At 43.0% G+C, this 18904-nt stretch overlaps 1 protein-coding gene across 1 annotated transcript in view; it reads left to right on the plus strand.

Moving 5' to 3' along the window:
- Positions 1 to 18904, plus strand: part of LOC146185615 (RYamide neuropeptides-like) — a 90497-nt gene that overhangs the window by 32498 nt on the left and 39095 nt on the right. The window contains exon 2 of the mRNA XM_084606521.1: positions 8836 to 9001. Within this exon, the coding sequence (XP_084462647.1) occupies positions 8866 to 9001 (136 nt within the window). The 5' untranslated portion in view covers positions 8836 to 8865. The remainder of the gene's footprint in view (positions 1 to 8835; positions 9002 to 18904) is intronic.

The following is an 18904-nucleotide window of genomic DNA, read 5'->3' on the forward strand; positions in this document are numbered from 1 at the left end:
GCAAAACGATTTGGCTGTCCATTAAAACATACGTCGTGCATATTTCATTCATCATTAAGCGATTCCTTCTCGCCTTTCGGCAGCATATAACTTTTCGGCACTAACATTTAAAGAAATTCTGAAGGTACAACTAGCGTATATAACTGGAAATTTATAGACTTAAGTTCTGAATTTCTGGACAAATCAGCGCTTTTATAAATGGAGTGCATTACACCGTTACACTACAGCACATGTATTGCGAACAGAAGATAACAGATGGTCGCTTAGGGCAACAAACTGGATTTCAAGGAAAGGGAAGCGTAGCAGGTGGCGGCAGAAAGTTAGGTGGGCGGGTGAGGTTATGAAGTTCACAGGGTTCAAGTGGATGCCGCTTGCACAGGACCAGGTTAATTGGAAGAATATGGAGAGGCTTTGCCCTGGAGTATGTATAGTCCAGCTGATGATGATGATGATGATGATGATGATGATGATGATGATGATGATGATGATGATGATGATGATGATGGTGGTGGTGGTGGTGGTGGTGGTGGTGGTGGTGGTGGTGGTGGTGGTGGTGGTGGTGGTGGTGGTGGTGGTGGTGGTGGTGGTGATGGTGATGCCACGGTTATGATTGTACTTACTTCTGTGTGATGGCACAGTTTCCTATAATCTTGTCGGTTCATCAATCTGCATTCAATAAGGCACTTCTGTTCACCTGCTCTTTGCATATGCTTTGCACGTGTGCTTATACTGTGTACTCGTGCGGATGCTTAATGTCGTGAAACGGGCAAGGTTTCGTACAAAGATTCTGCAAACTCTGCAATGCATCGCCTTGAGGGAAATTCCATCTCACCATCACAACTGTAAGCTTAAAAGTATTACAAAGAAATACCCACACATTTAAAGTGCAGCAGTGTCACTAGGGCCAGCGGCATCCGGTGCGGTGGCGCGGTCAGGCCATCAGTTCCTTGTTAAAAGCCGCTACTCGTTTCTTGGCAAGATTCATAATGGTCAAAACTGAACGTGCATCTCACATATCGCAACCAGAAGTCAGCGTCATATTGCAGCTGCATAATGTGGTATCAAGAAGGCGGCCGGGATAAACGCGGTCTCATATAGGGAGTTGACAGAGAAAAGTCCCTACAGGCTTCAGTGCTTTCAATCAGTCGGTACCAAGCAGAGTTATTCCCCGTCGACAAACTGTGACATACATACACAATTGAAATTATTTTACTTCGCATTCTCTACATTTCACACCCGACATCTCCACTCCGCCAACATGATACAAGCTGTACACTACATAAGACGTAAAAGTTGTTAACGCGTGCTGATGCCATATCAACACAAAAGCTGACTGTGGTCTAGCTCTGGTTAACCCTAGTTGAGTTGCGAAAGGAACGGCTGCATGGCTACGCTTGTGGCCAAATGAAGAGTCGGAATCACAAGTTCATTCACTGGTGTTAGATCATTTTCATGCCACAGCCGATCACACACAGAACACACGCTACCTAAGGGGTTGTTCGTGAAGCGGTGGTGAAATTCTCGCGCGGCCAACTCGTGCTCGCCCACTGTTTGTGCAAAGTCTACGCGCCGACAACCTTCGACCTCTCCAGGCTCAACGATTAAACCAGCCAAAATCATCTTCCTACTTTTCTCGAGACGTGCAGCGCGCTCTTCATCCGTTTCTTACGCACGCCGTCTCATTTGGGTTTTGTTGTGCCTATCATTTGTGGCTACGGCATAGGAGTGTGGAGCGAAAGATTTGCCTGCTGACGACCGAGCGTTGCATCGAACACGACCAGCCTTCCATTGAACGCATCAAATTTCACCGGCGTTTTAGATGGTGTGGTAAAGGCATTTATTGCATCTGAATATGGGGGACACTTAAGCTCCGCCTTTAAGGGTATGACGCGATAGCGTAGGCTACCAGCCCAAATATAAAGCCCCGCTTTAAATAAGCCGTATGAACGTACCTTAGTGACCTATGGGGGTAATGTGAATACCAGGGTCTTGGCAGGCTGATTCTGACATAACCGTCCCATGTGAAACGAGAGACCTAAGTTGGCAGCTCCTGTTATTTGCGGCTACGGTATACGAGCATACGCGGCGAGCCGAGCTGGCTGGCGTAGTTTTGCTTTCGCAACAAAACATTTAGAAGCGAAACGTTCATTTGAAGCTCGGTGTCCGCAGGCGTACTTTCACTTGTTGAAAGAGAAACGGTAGAGACCAACATAGTGCAGCACGTGAATCGTATCACGTATAGTTTCTCTTCACTACTTGTCCTAAACCACCTTGACTTTGGTAAAGGTCCACGGCTTGTTATTTCCCTTCGTGTTTTCCGCTTTCTGTAGTCAGTTCTTAATAATCGGAAACTTGCTACTCTTCGTCTTAACTGCAGGCATCCACGCAGTTTTACCAATTTCCGCAGGGTAATTGGTCCCCGCACACCCATCTCAGTGGCACCGTCATCAGCTCTGCACACGGTACAGTTCGCACCCCCTCACCCCCCCCCCCCCCCCCTAGTGACGGCATTGCTGAAGTACGTAGATATACAGGCTCGAAGATCATATGGGCTTCCTTGAGTGTTTCATATTTTTGGTAATTCAAAAAATATCGGAATTGACTTAATAAAGACTTAGAGTGCACGACATGACTACTTTACAAACGTATTCAGCTTGGCGGCTGGTTGTTCTGATATGCTATGGAAAGGATTGAAATCTGTGATGAATCACAGCTCTACCGATAATATTGATAAATTAAAATTAAATGACAGGGAAATATTGGATAAGGAACTAGCAGATGCCTTTAATTCACATTTTAGCACCATGACGGTTGGAGCAGCTGCGGTTGCAAACGTCGACTCTATTCAGCGCAATGAAAGTTCGATGTTTGTTAAACCTACAAATGCAAATTAAATAAAGTCTGTAATTAGAAATATTAAGAACAGTAATGCTAAAGATATTGACGACATCCAAATAAAGCCTATTAAATATGTATCCGACCTTATTGCACCATCCATAGTTTACATTTTTAACCTTCGTCTTGTCCAGGGCTGTTTTCCTTCTAAAATGCAGGTTCCGTGAATCAGAGTCCTCCATAACAAAGGCAATAAAAACGATATGTGCAATTATTGACCAGTTTTTATACTGCCAATATTTTCCAAAGTCTTAGAAAAGATAATTTTAATACGATTTGTAGACTTCGAACATAAGAATAATATTTTGTCCAAGGCACAATTCGGATTTCGAAAAGGGCTTGGTACTGAACTTGCTCTGTTAGCACAAAAAGAATTCATTCTCAACGCACTGGAAGGTGGGAAACTTGTCTTGGGAATATCTATCGATTTCACAAAAGCATTTGAATACATAAATATCTAATAGCATAGGCAACAAAGTTTAGAGGGACGTATGTTCTTAGATCATCATTTATTAGAGTTGCGCGGCAATCTAGTGGCTTAGAATAATTACCAGACGTGCCTGATGCGAATTCTCTCCCATATTCATACACTCAGGTGACTCTCCTAAAATATAGCAAAAAAAAATGTTATGGTGGCACTCAAGCTCCCCTTTAAGAATGTGACGTGATAGCGTTAAACCTTAGGTGTAGTCATATTTGGCTTATTCACTAATTCTTTACTTGTGCCTCTAATATATCACGCATTCTAATTAGCACACAATATTATGCTATCACTTTATCAAGCTATCGGTCGTAGGAGACATCTCCAGATAACCCCGTTTTAATGAAGCCGTATGGCTCTTTCCTGCGTGGTCTAGGAGTAGAATATCTGGCTCGGCATCCAAAGTCACTGCAAGTATGGTTCTTATTCCACTTTGCCATCTAAAATGAGCAACTCAAGTTTTGCAGCTTCTCCTAACTTTCTGATGCAATGCGGTCTCATTAATTCGCACAAACCGTGAAAGAACCAGTGCTCGGCCATGTCAGGTGCTAGCTAAGCCCTGCCAGCACTATGTCCGTAATTTTTTGCACACAACGTCGACTCTGACACTAACGCGGACACTGCTGTCGGATTTTCTGGATAATGAGGCTTTAAACACAATCGCGTTAAAAAACTCTTCCCTCCCTACTCGCGTCCCGTAAATTTTTACGGTTGAATGTACGCGCGAGTGCTTTCGAGAGCTTGAAAAACGCCATGATACGGTCTCCTTTGAAGAAGCCGATGTTCACGACAAACTTTTCAAAAAAAGAAAAAAAGAACAAAGTCCACTTTTGCTCCAAAATTATGCATGCACTTATTATGAACTACGGATAGAACGCGCGTAATACACACGACAGTTTTGTTCGTTTTAAGCGAGCTCGACTATTATAAGATAATTGCTCTGCTAAATCACAATCACAAATGATCAAAGTCTAAATTAAAATGTCAAAAAGCCGAAACGGGCGTCTTTTATTTAGTTAAAAATTTTGTGAGTGGCCGACAGTTTTCACCCTATTTTAACATCCGCGACAGACGCCTCCGGAATACGAGCTCCTTATCGCTGCCCTTTCTTTGGCGCTCTGTAAAGCGTGCTTTTTTGCAATTATACTCATCACGCAAGAAAGCCAGCTTAACAGCTATGAACAAAATACCCAGAAGGGCGACCACGGCGCATAGTGAATAAAAATGCTGAAATATCACGAATACAACTGAAAAAAAAAAAAAAAAATCAGATTTGTGTGATTTAACTTCAGTACATTTTTTATTTTTGTTAGTTGTGAAAGTTTCAAACGACGATAACTTTAGAGAAGGTCACCGTTAGAGACTTGGTTAGCGAGGAACATTAATGTCTTGCCCTGCACGTGAACACATGAGTCTGTCCGCCTGAATGATGCCTTTCTTGGCACCTGATATTTTTCAACGCACCTAAATTCGTTCAACTAACTCCTTTTCTTATATATCCAGCTATTTGCAGCGGCCATTTTCGGCATATAAACAGAATTCGGCACCAACCACGGGCAGGTCAGTCGCCCCCTGCCACTTTTATTTCTCCACTGCATTCATGCTTTATGCAGAGAAGCTCATTTTTAACCGCTTGTTGCGCCATAACCTTCTATCATCCTAGTTTAGGCCCAAGCAGAGCGCCACATTTTATTGTGTGATTTTTGTGTAACCTTCGCAACTGGTATACACAGAGATGTCTGTCACTTGTCCGCGATCCACATGCACTGATGGGATGGCCAAGGAAGAAAAGTCATTTCTGTACACAAATGAATATGTTTAGCTGCACTGACTCATACATGGTCGCACGTAATGCCCCCTGACCTTTCTTTTTCCGTGGAGATCTGTAAGAAACGATGAGCAAAATACTGCCCAACATATTTGAATGCGTTGTTAGTTCGCTCTGGTTCAGAACAGAAGCATTTTCTGCGCCATGAAGGTAAAAAAATGCGAAATGCAGGCAGCGTATTAAAGAATAAAGTTTCTCTTCAATGTCTCATTATTATAACGACACATTTCTTTTTATCGTAATTAACTAACATGGGAAGGCGCAGCAAAAGTTGGTACAAACAAAAAAAGTCTCATTTCACATTGTCAGCACGTAATGAAAAGTGAGAAGCGGGGCAGGATTGTGAAGATAATGTACCGGTCTCACGCTACACAGAAAATTGAGCGCTCATTTTAGCAGGAACTTTAAGAAAAGCCGATGAGTGTCTATTATACCAGATGCTGAGACCTATTCTATTATTTTTGCAGGAACGGCTACCAAGAGATAACATACCAGGATTATCTTCTCCTAACACTGACTGGAAAATTAAGATTACAAGTAGTTGTTGAAGCAAAAATTCAGTCCTCATGACGACCGTGTCTTCGAGTCGATGACCTGTGATCCGAAAAACTGGACAAAGGAGAAGTGGTCTTGCGCCTGTTGACATCAGCTCGCAGACTGAGTGTCGGTGCACTCGTCCTATATATACTTTCCTTTATCGTATTTTCTTAAAGCAGTTTTCCCACCAGAACTGACCTGCGATCATTACCTATGCAACAGTTGAGTCCTGACCTGTGAAGAAGCGCGCTGCGATCGGTGACCTCACGTCGCAAACTACTCGCAGACTTCATTTAGGCGTGGAGACATGCATATTTTGTTGAAAATGACGTTCTGGTTTAATTATGGAAGCATCTTGCTTGAATTCGGCACAATTTCACCAGCTTATTAGGTTAGCACCATGGGTTGGCGGTAGCGACATTAGTTCCAGCGAGAATACAGGCGAGTTTTAATATATAACATAATCTTGTGGATGCAAATATTTGGCTTCACAATTCTACGCAATTCGTGGCATTGTTTCTGCACTCAACTCTGGCCTATAACAAAAGGCGCTGTTTAAATACCTATTGGCTCTTTCGATTGTACCACACAAGCATAGTTAACGGTCGCACCCATGAAGCAACGCGTAAAGCGTGGCAATAATAGAAGACGCCATCCACAAAGCCGTTTCAGCGATATCCCCCTGAAAGCTTCGTGGTCAAGCGTACTGCGCATATCACGGGCTTCTCGAGAGCTTCAGAGCAACGCGATCGCCTCTTGAAGCAATCGTTCCCTCAACAAACTTCCGCGACACAAGAGACGTATGGTTCAATTTCGCTGTCTCAAGAAAGCTAGCTTAGGAAAACGGCTGCCTACATAAGGCGCCCCACTGTCGTAGATTAACGGCGTACGGTCATGAGGGAGTGTTAGAGGCATCGGATGGCACGCTATCGAAATACGCTCACCGAGATACCGCTGAGAGAGGGAGGACGCCATTGACAGAGAGAAATCGAGGGGAAGAGATAGGGGAAGGAGCTTTGTGTTACCAAGCAACGTACACCGCCCAGAATCAGCGTCAGGTTGGCTCTACTTGTTCTTGCATAGGAACATTTCCTGTCTGCTCCTGTCATTTATTTAATTGCTTATTTCAGTAGTTGTGTGTTGCTTTAGAGCATCTGCGGCGACTCACCATCACAGTAGCGAACAAAGCCTGGCTGAAGGCTACAGCACATAATAAGAGCAATATAATATTCCAGTGGTGTACACAGAAAGAAGCTTTTGCAACCCAACAAAGAAGATTTGAGGATATCGGTATTTTCCCAAGGATTTACGCAAAGTTTGAGCTGTCTATTGTGCTGGCTGCCGCTCGAGTGTTTATATTGGTTTGTTTGCTCAGGCCTGGGTTGTTTGGGAAACGGTATCCAAAACAATGCCTTAAAAAGTACGGTCACGCAAACTTTGCTCAGAGTTCAGCCAGTGGGTGTTTGATGACGATAAATTAAAATAAAAAACAAAGCTGAGGAGCGTTTTCCGCAACACCCTTCATTTTCAGTGCCGTATACTACAACATGCCACGTTCGCCCATAACAGAATTTTTAAGTGAATACTTGGGATTTTGGGAGTGATTGGAAAGGGAAAAGACGGGGAAACAGGAAAGCGGAATAAGAAAAGATTGCACAATGTATTTTTAAAACTTTGTTTGGAAACAACGAATGCCGATTGATTGATTGACGTTCTTCCGGACGATTTTCTTCGCTCGGGCGAAAGAATTTGTGGAAATTATTTTTTCTCCCCCCACCATAGGGAGAGGGAAATTGGGACCTTCTTGATAGAAAGTTTGTTTTTGGTATTGTTGTCAGCAGAGAAAGAATATGCCTGCCAAACTATTTGTGATCGAAAAATTTTATTGGAGGGCAGTGAAGTCTTGAAAAACATCTTATACAATTGAAGTTTCAGGCAGCATGCCACAGCTGATGCTCATAAATTTTATACTATGATACTCATAAATTCATGCGTATAAGTTTAAAGAAAATTGCGTTTAATCACTGCAATACGAACTAGAGTAAAAAAAAAACACATTGGAACAAAAATAACTGCCGGAAATTTGTTGTAAAGTAAACGGGGGAAAAAAAAAGCTTGTCCTCTCCTTTTCCCTAACCTCGTACTATTTTCAAGCTGTAACACACCCTTTCCTTTAATCCCGACTTCTAAGGTGATTACTGTGATCTCACTACGCAAGCGTAATCTCCTTCTATGTGGAAGTACATTTGCCAAGGTATATTTGCAACAAAACTCTGTTGCTTAGTTTTTATTTTTTGCGTTTGAAGGCCGCCACCTGGCATAATGTGCTGCAGAGAGAGCATGTGTACCAGTTCAGGCTTTTTTCATGCTGAAACCAAAACAGGGCTTTTTAATTCCCCGCCTTCCCCAAGAAAGACCTCCATCCCTAAGGCAGCGATCCGAATGCCCTTAAGCGTTATGTGTTCATTCCTGCACAATTTAGAACAGGTAGCTATAATGCTACATCTGTGTTAAGTGTCGAACATACGAGACATTTTTTGCGCTCCATGCTTTACACCGTACATTATCAACCTAAACTTTACAGCATGCTTGAGCTCGGAAACAAATTTACTCTTGCAATGTCTGAACTAGTAGCCTGTGATATATTCCAGCAGATAACTTACAGCACCACACAGCTGTAGACAATTTGTTGCACAGCCACACCACGTGAATATTTGGTGCCGGCTTTACAACGCAACCAGAAGGTCAATACACAGGACGATAAGGGATGAACAAAAGTTTATGAGATGTAGGGTCACAAATAAACGATAGTTTCCGCGGATTAGATAGACAAGTGAGACATAGTACTGGGATCATGAAACCGCACGCATGCACCATCGGCTGGAAAGGTTACTAGCTGGGTGCGTTGAGAGTCAATGCAAAAATTATATATTTTAGCGAAGCCACACTTTTATTTTCGTCCAATAATATACATATTTGCATTCTTTCTGTGACACCCTGTTTGTGTTGGGAAGGGCAGGAGTAGACCCCCCCCCCCCCCTCCGCCTTTCCTAAACAGCGCTTGATCGAGTTATTTCTTCCTTTCACGACGCAGACTGTCCCCCATAGCCAGCCAAAGCCAGCCATGCTGAGTTGCCGCGCGTGGGCTGTAGCCCTGCTCGCCCTGCTCGTGCTGAGCGCCACCTCGGACGCCAAGGGCACGCCCCAGTTCGTGCCCAACGGACGGTACGGCCGTCGGAGCGTCACGCCGCCGCTCGCAGGTGAACCACCTTCTCTTTGCTTCGTTGGATGCGCGTGTCCATGTTCTTGACTACGTGCCTGCAATTTGTGCTTGCACGCATCCGCGTGAATGTCGGCGCAATTTACTTGACCGTAAATTTTAAAGCGATACTTATTATCATGAACGCTTGTTATGTCATAACCTAAAGCAACGTGGTTGAAACAAAACGTTATCTAAGTGGCCCTGAGCAGCGAAGACCGCATAAGTTAGGTAGCCTCCTTCTATTACAGTCCCCATAACCGTAAGGCCAGCAGGAATATATGAGCTCCGCGCAGCACTCTACAGAGAAGCGAATTACTATGGAGCCTTCCGCTATAGTACCTTTCTATACCATTCTTCATTATTTATCTCCTTAATTCCTGCCTTCACGGAGCTGTTAAACACGTGCAACGAGAAGGAGAATACTTGAAGAGGTTTTCCTTTCCTTCAAACCAATAGTACGATCTTTGGTAACACAGTCTTAGGGCCCTGAGTGTTACCGTTTCAGTAAATGGTGAGGTTCGAATAATCGATTCTTAGCACAAAACAGCATTTTGTTCGGTGGTTATTATGCGAAGCAGTGTAAAGGTGAGTAGAATTGAAGTAAAATGTTTCCTGCCAAATGCCATCCTAGAACACCACTATAAATAGAGCACATTAAAAAGGACGTATCACGAGCGAGAACCTCTTTCCTACTCTAGTACTTTCGTTACAGTACTTTTTATTTGTTTCTTTATATATATCTTTATTTCTTTCTTTATCTCTTTTCGTCTAATTTCTTACTCTTTTCAGTTTATTCCTCTTTAACAAGCTAGAGCTGCGCAATATCATCGTTGTCTTCCATTGCAATTTAATTCGAATGCAACACCATGCCTATCCATAAAACATTATTTGTGGTAAACAACTTCTCGCTAATAGCGAAAGTTCCTTCCTAGGTTACTTAGATATATTCGCTTCCCTCTTCGCGAGTAACTTCTTTGTGTTCCTGTATCAACTGCATTACATTCGACACCGGCGGAAGGCGATTTCTAAAGTGTACTGGTGTCTCAAGGTCCGAATTTATAGGCAACATAGAAACGTTTTGGGCTCTGTTGAGTGTTATTCGGGTTGCGTTTGGGTTGCCCAATAATCAAAAAACGTTTTATGCTACGGGAGAGAACCCACTCCTTACTATTACTCGTATTTTATCATTTCATTTCACTAAACAAAAAATTTAATGACTCAATCACACCGTTCCCTCATTCAAATAGCAAAGTCATGCTAAAAAAAACTGACAGACCGTTTAGAACGCAGAATAACCTATAGTAGAACCACTTGTCCTGGTTTAGCATTGCTTTGGTCGCTTTAGTCGCGACTTTACGATCACTAACTCGCCACTCTCCCCGTCGTCTACCCGCTGCTGTTCTCGTCATTGAGCAGAGCGATACTCTGCGTCAGGCAATGTGAACGAGCCAGTGTTAGGATTCAAGCCGAGAAAATAGGCACAACATGCTGACACCAATAGTTAGTGACACGCGAATTTGTCCAAAAATTCTATCAATGGTGCAGGAAAGGCGAGCATTCGTACAGGAAACTTGCGCTGGCGACATCAGAGTCCTCCTCTTCGTGCCCCACATGGAGGCCAGGCACTCAAATACAGTTAGACATTCAAAATGATTCCCACCTGTTTCTATCTTTAGTGCGCATTCGTCAGAAGAAATGAAGACGACGAAGAAGCCGATGTATTCGAAGTGCAGCTGAAAGCTGATTCATTTATTTGAACATAACGGTGGCAGTTATACTTTGGGTAATATTAGGCCAATATCTATAAATCCAGCAAGGTAAAATTAATTAAAAGGTTCATACCCCTTCGCGTTTCAGACCTTGTGGATTGCGGGAATCTTCTCATCCCCTGTGAAATTGGTTTCCGTCCAATATGTCTTCCATATATGGAATGCGCATCCGGACCTTGACAGTCGGATTCTCCTTGTGAGGTGCCGGAAAATGAATGCTGCTTTAGTAAAATCAGATATAGCCAAATCTTATGACAGTGCGCAACACAGCATTGTATGGCTAAAATTACAGACGCTGCAGTTTTCACATTATTTAGTTGCAGGGATATCTGCATTCCTCGAAAATACAGGTTTTTTGCGCATTACTTTGTGCCCACTTTGAAATATATCAAGAAACTGAAGATGTTCCTCAAGTCAAGGAGCAGTCCTCTCGTCCGTGCTCTTTAACATTGTACTGAGCTCAACTCCCAGCCATCACCAAGTTCGCACGTGTGTCTATGCGGATGACGTTACATTTCTTTCTTCTTTTTTACGACTGCGCCTGAATTTGAAACGATTCGTCAAGTTAAGCCTTTAAAATATCTTCGCGTCATTTATGACGATAAACTCACATGCGGTCTAACTATGCCCATGTCACTGAGAAAGGGGCTCGTGCCGTGGACGTGTTATGTACATTAAGTAATACCAGGCCTGTAATGCGCAAATATACGCCTTTAATTATTTATGTCTGTCCAATTTTAAAATTCGGATCTGTGTTGTTTTCTTATTCGCCTGCTAACAAAATTCGCTCGCTCGTTCTTTTGGAGCGGGAGGCGCTTAGCTTGTGCCTTGGGCTCCCCAAACTTGTGGCTAACAATGTGCTTAACTTTGAAGGCTGAGTTCCATCTTCTTTTACTAGATTTCGATTTATAATTCTTCAGACGTTGGCAGGTTACTACCTGCCAACGTCTGGCCAAGCACTGATTTTTCAGTAGTTCATACGATTCAACGAGACCACGTGATATTATAAAGTTGGGATGTGCTACCAACACGGGGCACTCATTTAAGGCGAAAACTCACCATCCAGTGAGTTCTCTTGGATTCCTAGTGCATGTACTGAAACGAGAAAACGCTCTCGCGTCAAATCCTTGACATCCGAGCCTAACTATCCCCCAGTTTTTCTCGTTTTGTATACAGTTCCCCGCTGTAATGCCAATTGGCGATGTAGGTGATTACAATAATATACGAAAACCCCTGATCACAGAGCTAGAAGAACCCTCGCGCTTGCGCAATAGCGTCACCAGAACACGTTACTGGTCCTCACAATTATAAGATCCCGGAATCAACTTCCCACGCATATGAGCAAAACTAGAAGGGGAGCGACCACTACATATATTAGAAACGTAAATAGAAGAACCGAAAATCTAGGCTTCTGGACACAAATTCAGACTTAAAAACGCTATGTCTTTCAAGAAAGTAGTCAATCAGACAACGCGACTAATACACAGAGCGATATCGGCTGAACAGAAAAAAAGGAAGTCGTGCATCACGGCCGAACCTGTCCAAGCAGAATAAACAAATAAAACAAAACGTGTCCCACAACACCACTCGACTAAAACGATTTCCGGCGCTAAAATTGCTTCTGAAGTCGACACGCACCTGCGTCACTTTGGGAGACTCTGGGAGGGTATCATTATAAGATACAAAAGACAAAAGTACGATCGAAGACTCAGGAAGCGCGTCACACAAATCACCACGGATGAGGAGCGATATGCAGAGGAGCTGAAAACCCTTAGTTGGAACGGTCTGTGACCGACTTCAAGGAAACTAGGAACGATAACAATATTGGCGCTGCTCAGGATCCTGATGGAACCGAAAAAGAAGGTGTAATCGAGAAGAACAATGCTGCACTATTACTTGTGCACAAAAACAGGTACACGAAGCCACTCTCTTAGCCAAACGGAATGAGTGCCACATCATCACAGGGCCTCCACCACAGTACCACGACCATCCTCATACAAGCCATGTTTGTAAATTTCTCAATAAAGACATAACGGAAGCCAAAGTTAGAGCGGCCCTTGTTAAGGTAATGAGGAGATCGGCGTCTGGTGCGGATGGTATTCAGTACAGAGTCCTGAAAAATGTGGACGGCAGTGTCATTACTGACCTCGCCGCTTACTATAACGAGGACTAGGAAACGAAATCTTCTGTGAGAGTGGAAGTATGTGGAGATTAGTTTATTTCAAAACACTGGGAAGGCCTTGTCGCTCGATGCTTTCCGCCTCGTATTGCTAATCTCGTGCACCGGAAAGCTCTCCACCCCCCCCCCCCCCCCTTCTTATGTAACACATCCTGAAGTGGGGGCCTTTGCGGAATAAAAACTGAACTGAACTGAACAACAAAAAATTGCTTCCACAAAGTTCTCAATAGTGCCGATGTCATTGCCTGGCGCCACAGCAAAACCGTGTTGCTCGCGGGCGCAATACGAACAAGCCCACGGAATCTGAGATGAATGACAAAAACAAGACGAAGCGCGAATTAGATTAATTCATATTTTCCGCCGAGGCCTCAATATGAGGAGCGGAAAATCCAGTCAAGGCGGCAGGTGGAGTAAAACTCACAAAACAAATTTAAAACGTCATCTCGCTGATTACGTAGACGTACATTTGCTGACGTAAGAAAAGTAGGATCAAAAATTATTTTTAAAAAACGTGCACGCAAAATTCTTCCTTTCAGGCATTCGAAGTATTTTGAGCTTGTACTTAGAGTTGTTGAAGGGGATCTGACGCATGGGTTTCATGGGGCCTTCGTGGTCGCTTTCATCTTTTCATTTCCATATTGCTCCCTTTCCCGTAACAATATGTGTTACGCCAACAAATGTGTACAAAGGCAACAGGAATGGTGCACATTAAGATTACCTGGACAGCTTATTACTTACTGCCATCAATATTTGTGCTCGCATAACATTACGCTGTATTGGGAAAAACGTGAGTGGCAGCGCACATGTGCGAGCGAAAGAGATGTTTTGCGAGTCGTCACGATGGCTTGGGAATACACATGAACCAACGCACTTTCATTATCCGTAAGTGCGAAAGAGTTCTAAAACATGAAACAATGGATACAGGGTGGAGTGCTTTTCAATTCTTCTTGGGTTATTTCTGTCCCGTTTTTTGTTTTTGTGTTTTCACATTTTCTCCTCGTGAGTGCCCGCAAACCTCGCCCACACGATGACGTTTTGCTATACGTGTTCTGTTTCTAGTTTCCATTCCCCGCTTTTTCGGTCACCTCGTTTAAACCTCCTTCGAAATCATCAACAGACATGGGTGTTACTGCCCGCATCGTCTTGTCCGACTGATTCGCCCGAACTTTCTTCTCGAAGTAAACAGCGTGAAGCAAATCATGGAGAATAAAGAAAGACAGCACATCATAGACATTTTTTAAACGTCCCCTTCTCGCGAAAACCTGATGCCATCGTTGTCGGCGTAGGCGTTGTGAGCGAAGTATTACGGGCACGATAGCTCTGGGTAATAGCTTGCACCGCGCACTAACTGGCCGCCAGGTTTTGTGACGTCACGAGCCCACGTGACATGGCCGAGTTGGCAGGGTCTCCCAACCCGGGCACCGCCTTTAAAATGGAAGAGAGAGTTCGGAATCCAGCCCTCCTGGACCCTTGGTTAGACACGATGCACTTTTACCACGCAGGCACGCTCGTACGGCTTGACTAAACCAGTGATCTATTATGTCGGATAATCTTTCATGTAATGCAGTATCTTGTGACTATATGCTAACGAGTATTTGTGGCATTATAAAGGCATAGTTTACTCGCTATTGATCCATGCTGTACAATGTACCTGCAATTTGTTAAATGTTCACATTTTTATTCTTCGCCCCTCGCTGCAATGCCCTTACAAAGGTGTTGTGAGTGAGAAACTAATAAAAATAAAATAAAATAGGCGAGTAGCGAAGTGCCAATACGCGAACAATGATCCGCAAGAGGAAGACGACAAGCGGGAGCCATTAACGCTACGGAACTTAAGTGAATCCTACGTGCCACTCCCCCGCCTCCTCTCACTCTCTACATTTTTTTTTTTTCGCGCTGATTGCAACGGCAGTATCAAACAAATCAGTCTAACTTGCGATTCTCCCCGATCGTTTGAATGATTGATCGTTCCTGAAAACAGCCTGGGTCACCAGCGCGGACACGAAAGAACGCCGTTTTTTTTTTTCTTTTTTTTAATTTTTGTCTTCATCGAAATGCGATTGCCGCAATAATGACTCGTTCGCATACAATACCGGGTATGACAATCAAACGGCTCGGGTACCGAGACACCGCCGCGGGAGAAGTACTAATGTGTAACAACGTTTTCTTTTCGCGTGCATCCTACGCCAGAAACAGTGACTATTAAAAGTAATACGAATGCGCTGACGCTTTCAGGCAATTGCATTTCTTGCGTCTACTCACCCATACACTCGCTAAGTTTGCTGAATCATTGCAGGAGCGGTCACCCTGAGAAAATATATGCGCGAATGAATAAAGAAAAGCTGTCACTCCGTGGACATAGAGAGATGACATGCTGTGCGGCGTGTCATTCTGCCTGCTCGTCGAAGCCCCACAGCCTTTCAATGTTCGCGGCATAACAGTGGAAAAACGAAATTCAGCCTCGACTCGGGCGAAATACAAACAACAACAGCGTTCTCTAAAGCGAAGAGAAACAAGAAATGACTGTAAAAACAGCAGGCACAGTGTTCGAATCCGGCCACCACTGAAAATACGTCTCTCTGACCGTCCGGCAGCCGAGTTCACTTTTTTGCTTAATAGGTATATTTCACTAATTAAAGAGGGAAGTGTGGAGAGGTTGTTGTACTCAAAGTAGGCGAACGCATGGCATGTAACAAGCGAGTCTAAAGGGCGAGTTTTGACAACACGGCGTGTCGCGCTTCATGCTCCTCTTCATCATAATCATCGTCATCGTCGTCGTGATCTATTAGTACAGCAAACTGGCCTTGTTGGAAGAACTTTTTTATAATGTTCCATTGTGCAATCGCTACTGTATCCATCAAAGAGACCGTCGTGTCAGTGTATAACCGGGACAGCAGTTTTTATATTTTGATGACGCGGCAAGCTCACATCTATCAGCACACTGCGCCGCATGCGGACGGAGGGAATGAGATATAATAAAAAGAAAAATAATTAAAAACAGAGTTTGAGGTTTTGTTTCATGACACTCTGTTTTATTGGTATCGCCATCAGTGAAGTTTTTGAAGCCTTTCATATATGGAAAGGCGGAGGTGAATACGTCTACCGTCCCTTTGTTCAGCTGTATACGATAGGGAATCTGCATTCTTCCCTTGGCATTATCGGTAGGCACTTGACCATCTGCGTTTTATTATTATTATTATTATTATTATTATTATTATTATTATTATTATTATTATTATTATTATTATTATTATTATTATTATTATTATTAATATTATTATTATTATTATTATTATTATTATTATTATTATTATTATTATTATTATTATTATTATTATTATTATTATTATTATTATTATTATTATTATTATTATTATTATTATTATTATTATTATTATTATTATTATTATTATTATCACTATTATTATTATATTATCATTATTATTATTATTATTATTATTATTATTCTTTCCAAATAATTACTCTGTTTTTCGTAGCGACCGCCCTGAAACAGGTCCCAAATCAAGAGGAGGTGGAGTGCTCATTGCTATTGACAGTTTTGTGAAGTGTGTTCGACGTTCCGATCTGGAAACTGTTGAAGAATGTGTGTGGCTCGAGCTCACTTTAAATCGATATGAAAAACTTTTACTTGCAGCTTTCTACATTCCTCCGAATCTACCTCCTTCAGCCTATGATGATGTTCTGCTCTCAATCGAACATGTTATAACCCGTCATAGCAAACACAAACTTCTTATTTTAGGTGATTTTAATACTCCTGGTATCAACTGGAACTCACTTATTTCTTCTCACAACAATCATTACATATTAAGTAAGTGTAACGCTCTACTTGATTTTATAGCCTTTAACTCTTTGCAGCAACACAATTTCATTGCAAACTGTTGCGGTATTATTCTTGACATTTGTCTATCGAATTTTGAAAGTGTTCGAGTCTCGAGTTCAGACATACCGCTGACTCGCTGTGACAAATTTCACCCTCCGCTTCTAGTTACTACTGCTCTCTCTGCCTCACCTTCTATTAATTCAGATCGGGTGGGGAATTCGCCCCGTTTCGCGTATGCACGTGGTGATTATGTCGGTCTTTTCAAATTCTTCTCTTCCGTCGACTGGTCCCTTTTAAATGACATTAATGATTCAGATAGACAAGTCAGTCGCTTTACAGAAATAGTTCTTGATGGTATGCGTCGGCACATACCTTTGCATACTCCTGCGCGTAGGAAGTTCCCTTCCTGGTTTTCAAGGGAACTAATAACGGCGTTAAAGCTCAAGGAACGGGCCCATCGTAAAGCGAAACGCCCTGGGTTTCACAATTGGGCAGATGAGTTTCGCCGTGTGCGTTCTCTTTGCAAACGCTTATACAAGCGGGACTACGACTCCTATCTTGAGTCTTTAGAGAGGAATGCCTCAAATCGTCCTAGTCAGTTCTGGCGTTACGTTCGCAAGCGTTCCATTAAATCAGATTTAAGTATCAGCTTAGTTGACACTCAGGGTTCGGAAATTCGGGATGTTGCCGACAGTTTTGCACAAAATTTTTCCTCCGTTTACAAACATCCACATTGTGATTCCGTTTGCCTCCCATCTGGTGCACTATCTAATTCCATTCTCTTTGACGAGGAGTTGATAACTGAGAGTCTTAAGCGTCTGAGACCATCTTTGTCTCCTGGACCTGATGGCATTCCAGCTGCCATAATAAAAGCCTTCAGTTATATCTTCGTACCAGTACTGACTGCCATATTTAATAACTGTTTAAAAAATGCTGCCTTTCCTCGCGTGTGGAAAATGGCACGCGTGTTTCCTGTCTTCAAGTCTGGAAACAAATCTGATGTCTCCAATTATCGTCCGATTTCTCTTCTATGTGCAACCTCTAAGCTTTTCGAATTAGCTTTGCACAGCGTACTTTCCTTCCATCTCAAACATATCATAGTACCGAATCAACATGGCTTCATGTCGGGCCGCTCTACTTCTACCAACCTTGTCACGTTTATGACGTATGCCTCTGCAGCAGTCCTTCAGAGGGGTCAGGTTGACACTGTGTACTGTGATATGAGCAAAGCTTTCGACGTTGTTACTCACTCACTACTTCTTGAAAAACTTCTACTCTCTGGCGTTGAAGTCTCACTCGTAGCCCTCCTACGCAACTATCTCCTTGATCGCTTCTGCTTTGTCAGTGTCAATGGACAGACTTCTTTCGTTTACCCTGCAACGAGTGGAGTTCCTCAAGGTTCAGTACTAGGCCCGCTTCTCTTCTCCGTTTTTATTAATGATGTTTCCGCGGCGATAAAGAACTCCTCCTTTCTTCTTTATGCTGATGATATAAAAATATTCAAGGTAATACATTCTTTTCAAGATTGCGTGTTGTTGCAATCGGACATATCAGCTTTTTCTGATTGGTGTGCGATGAATCGACTTACCCTCAATTCTTCCAAAACTAGGGTTGTGTTCTTTACTCGTAAAACACATAGCTTTCTCTATCATTATTCTGTGAATTCTGTGCTGTTGGATAGGGTTGATGAAATTAATGACCTTGGTGTACTTTTTGACCGCACCCTCAGCTTCTCCTCTCACACTAACCGCATTGCTCAGCGGGCTATGCGCACACTCGGATTCGTTTGCAGACTTTCGAGAGAGTTCCATACTCCACTTCCGTTCCTAAAACTGTACCTGTCCATATGCCTGCCGGTCTTGGAGTATGCGTCGGTTGTTTGGAATGGCACTTGCAAATCGAACTTGGACAAGGTTGACAGAGTACAAAAAAAATTTTTACGGATATTTCATTATCGCTTTCCTTGCGCAACTTCCCCCTCTCGCTCCACCAGGAGTGCCCAACTGAATCTTCCTTCCCTTCACTGCCGTCGTATCAGACTTGATATCATAATTCTGTACAAACTCCTTCATGGCCACATTATGTGCCCTCAGCTCTTAGAGTATATCCTAC

The sequence above is a fragment of the Amblyomma maculatum genome, chromosome 6 (genome assembly GCF_055883805.1).
Source record: "Amblyomma maculatum isolate TAMU_Amacu chromosome 6, ASM5588380v1, whole genome shotgun sequence".
Classification (NCBI taxonomy): domain Eukaryota; kingdom Metazoa; phylum Arthropoda; class Arachnida; order Ixodida; family Ixodidae; genus Amblyomma; species Amblyomma maculatum.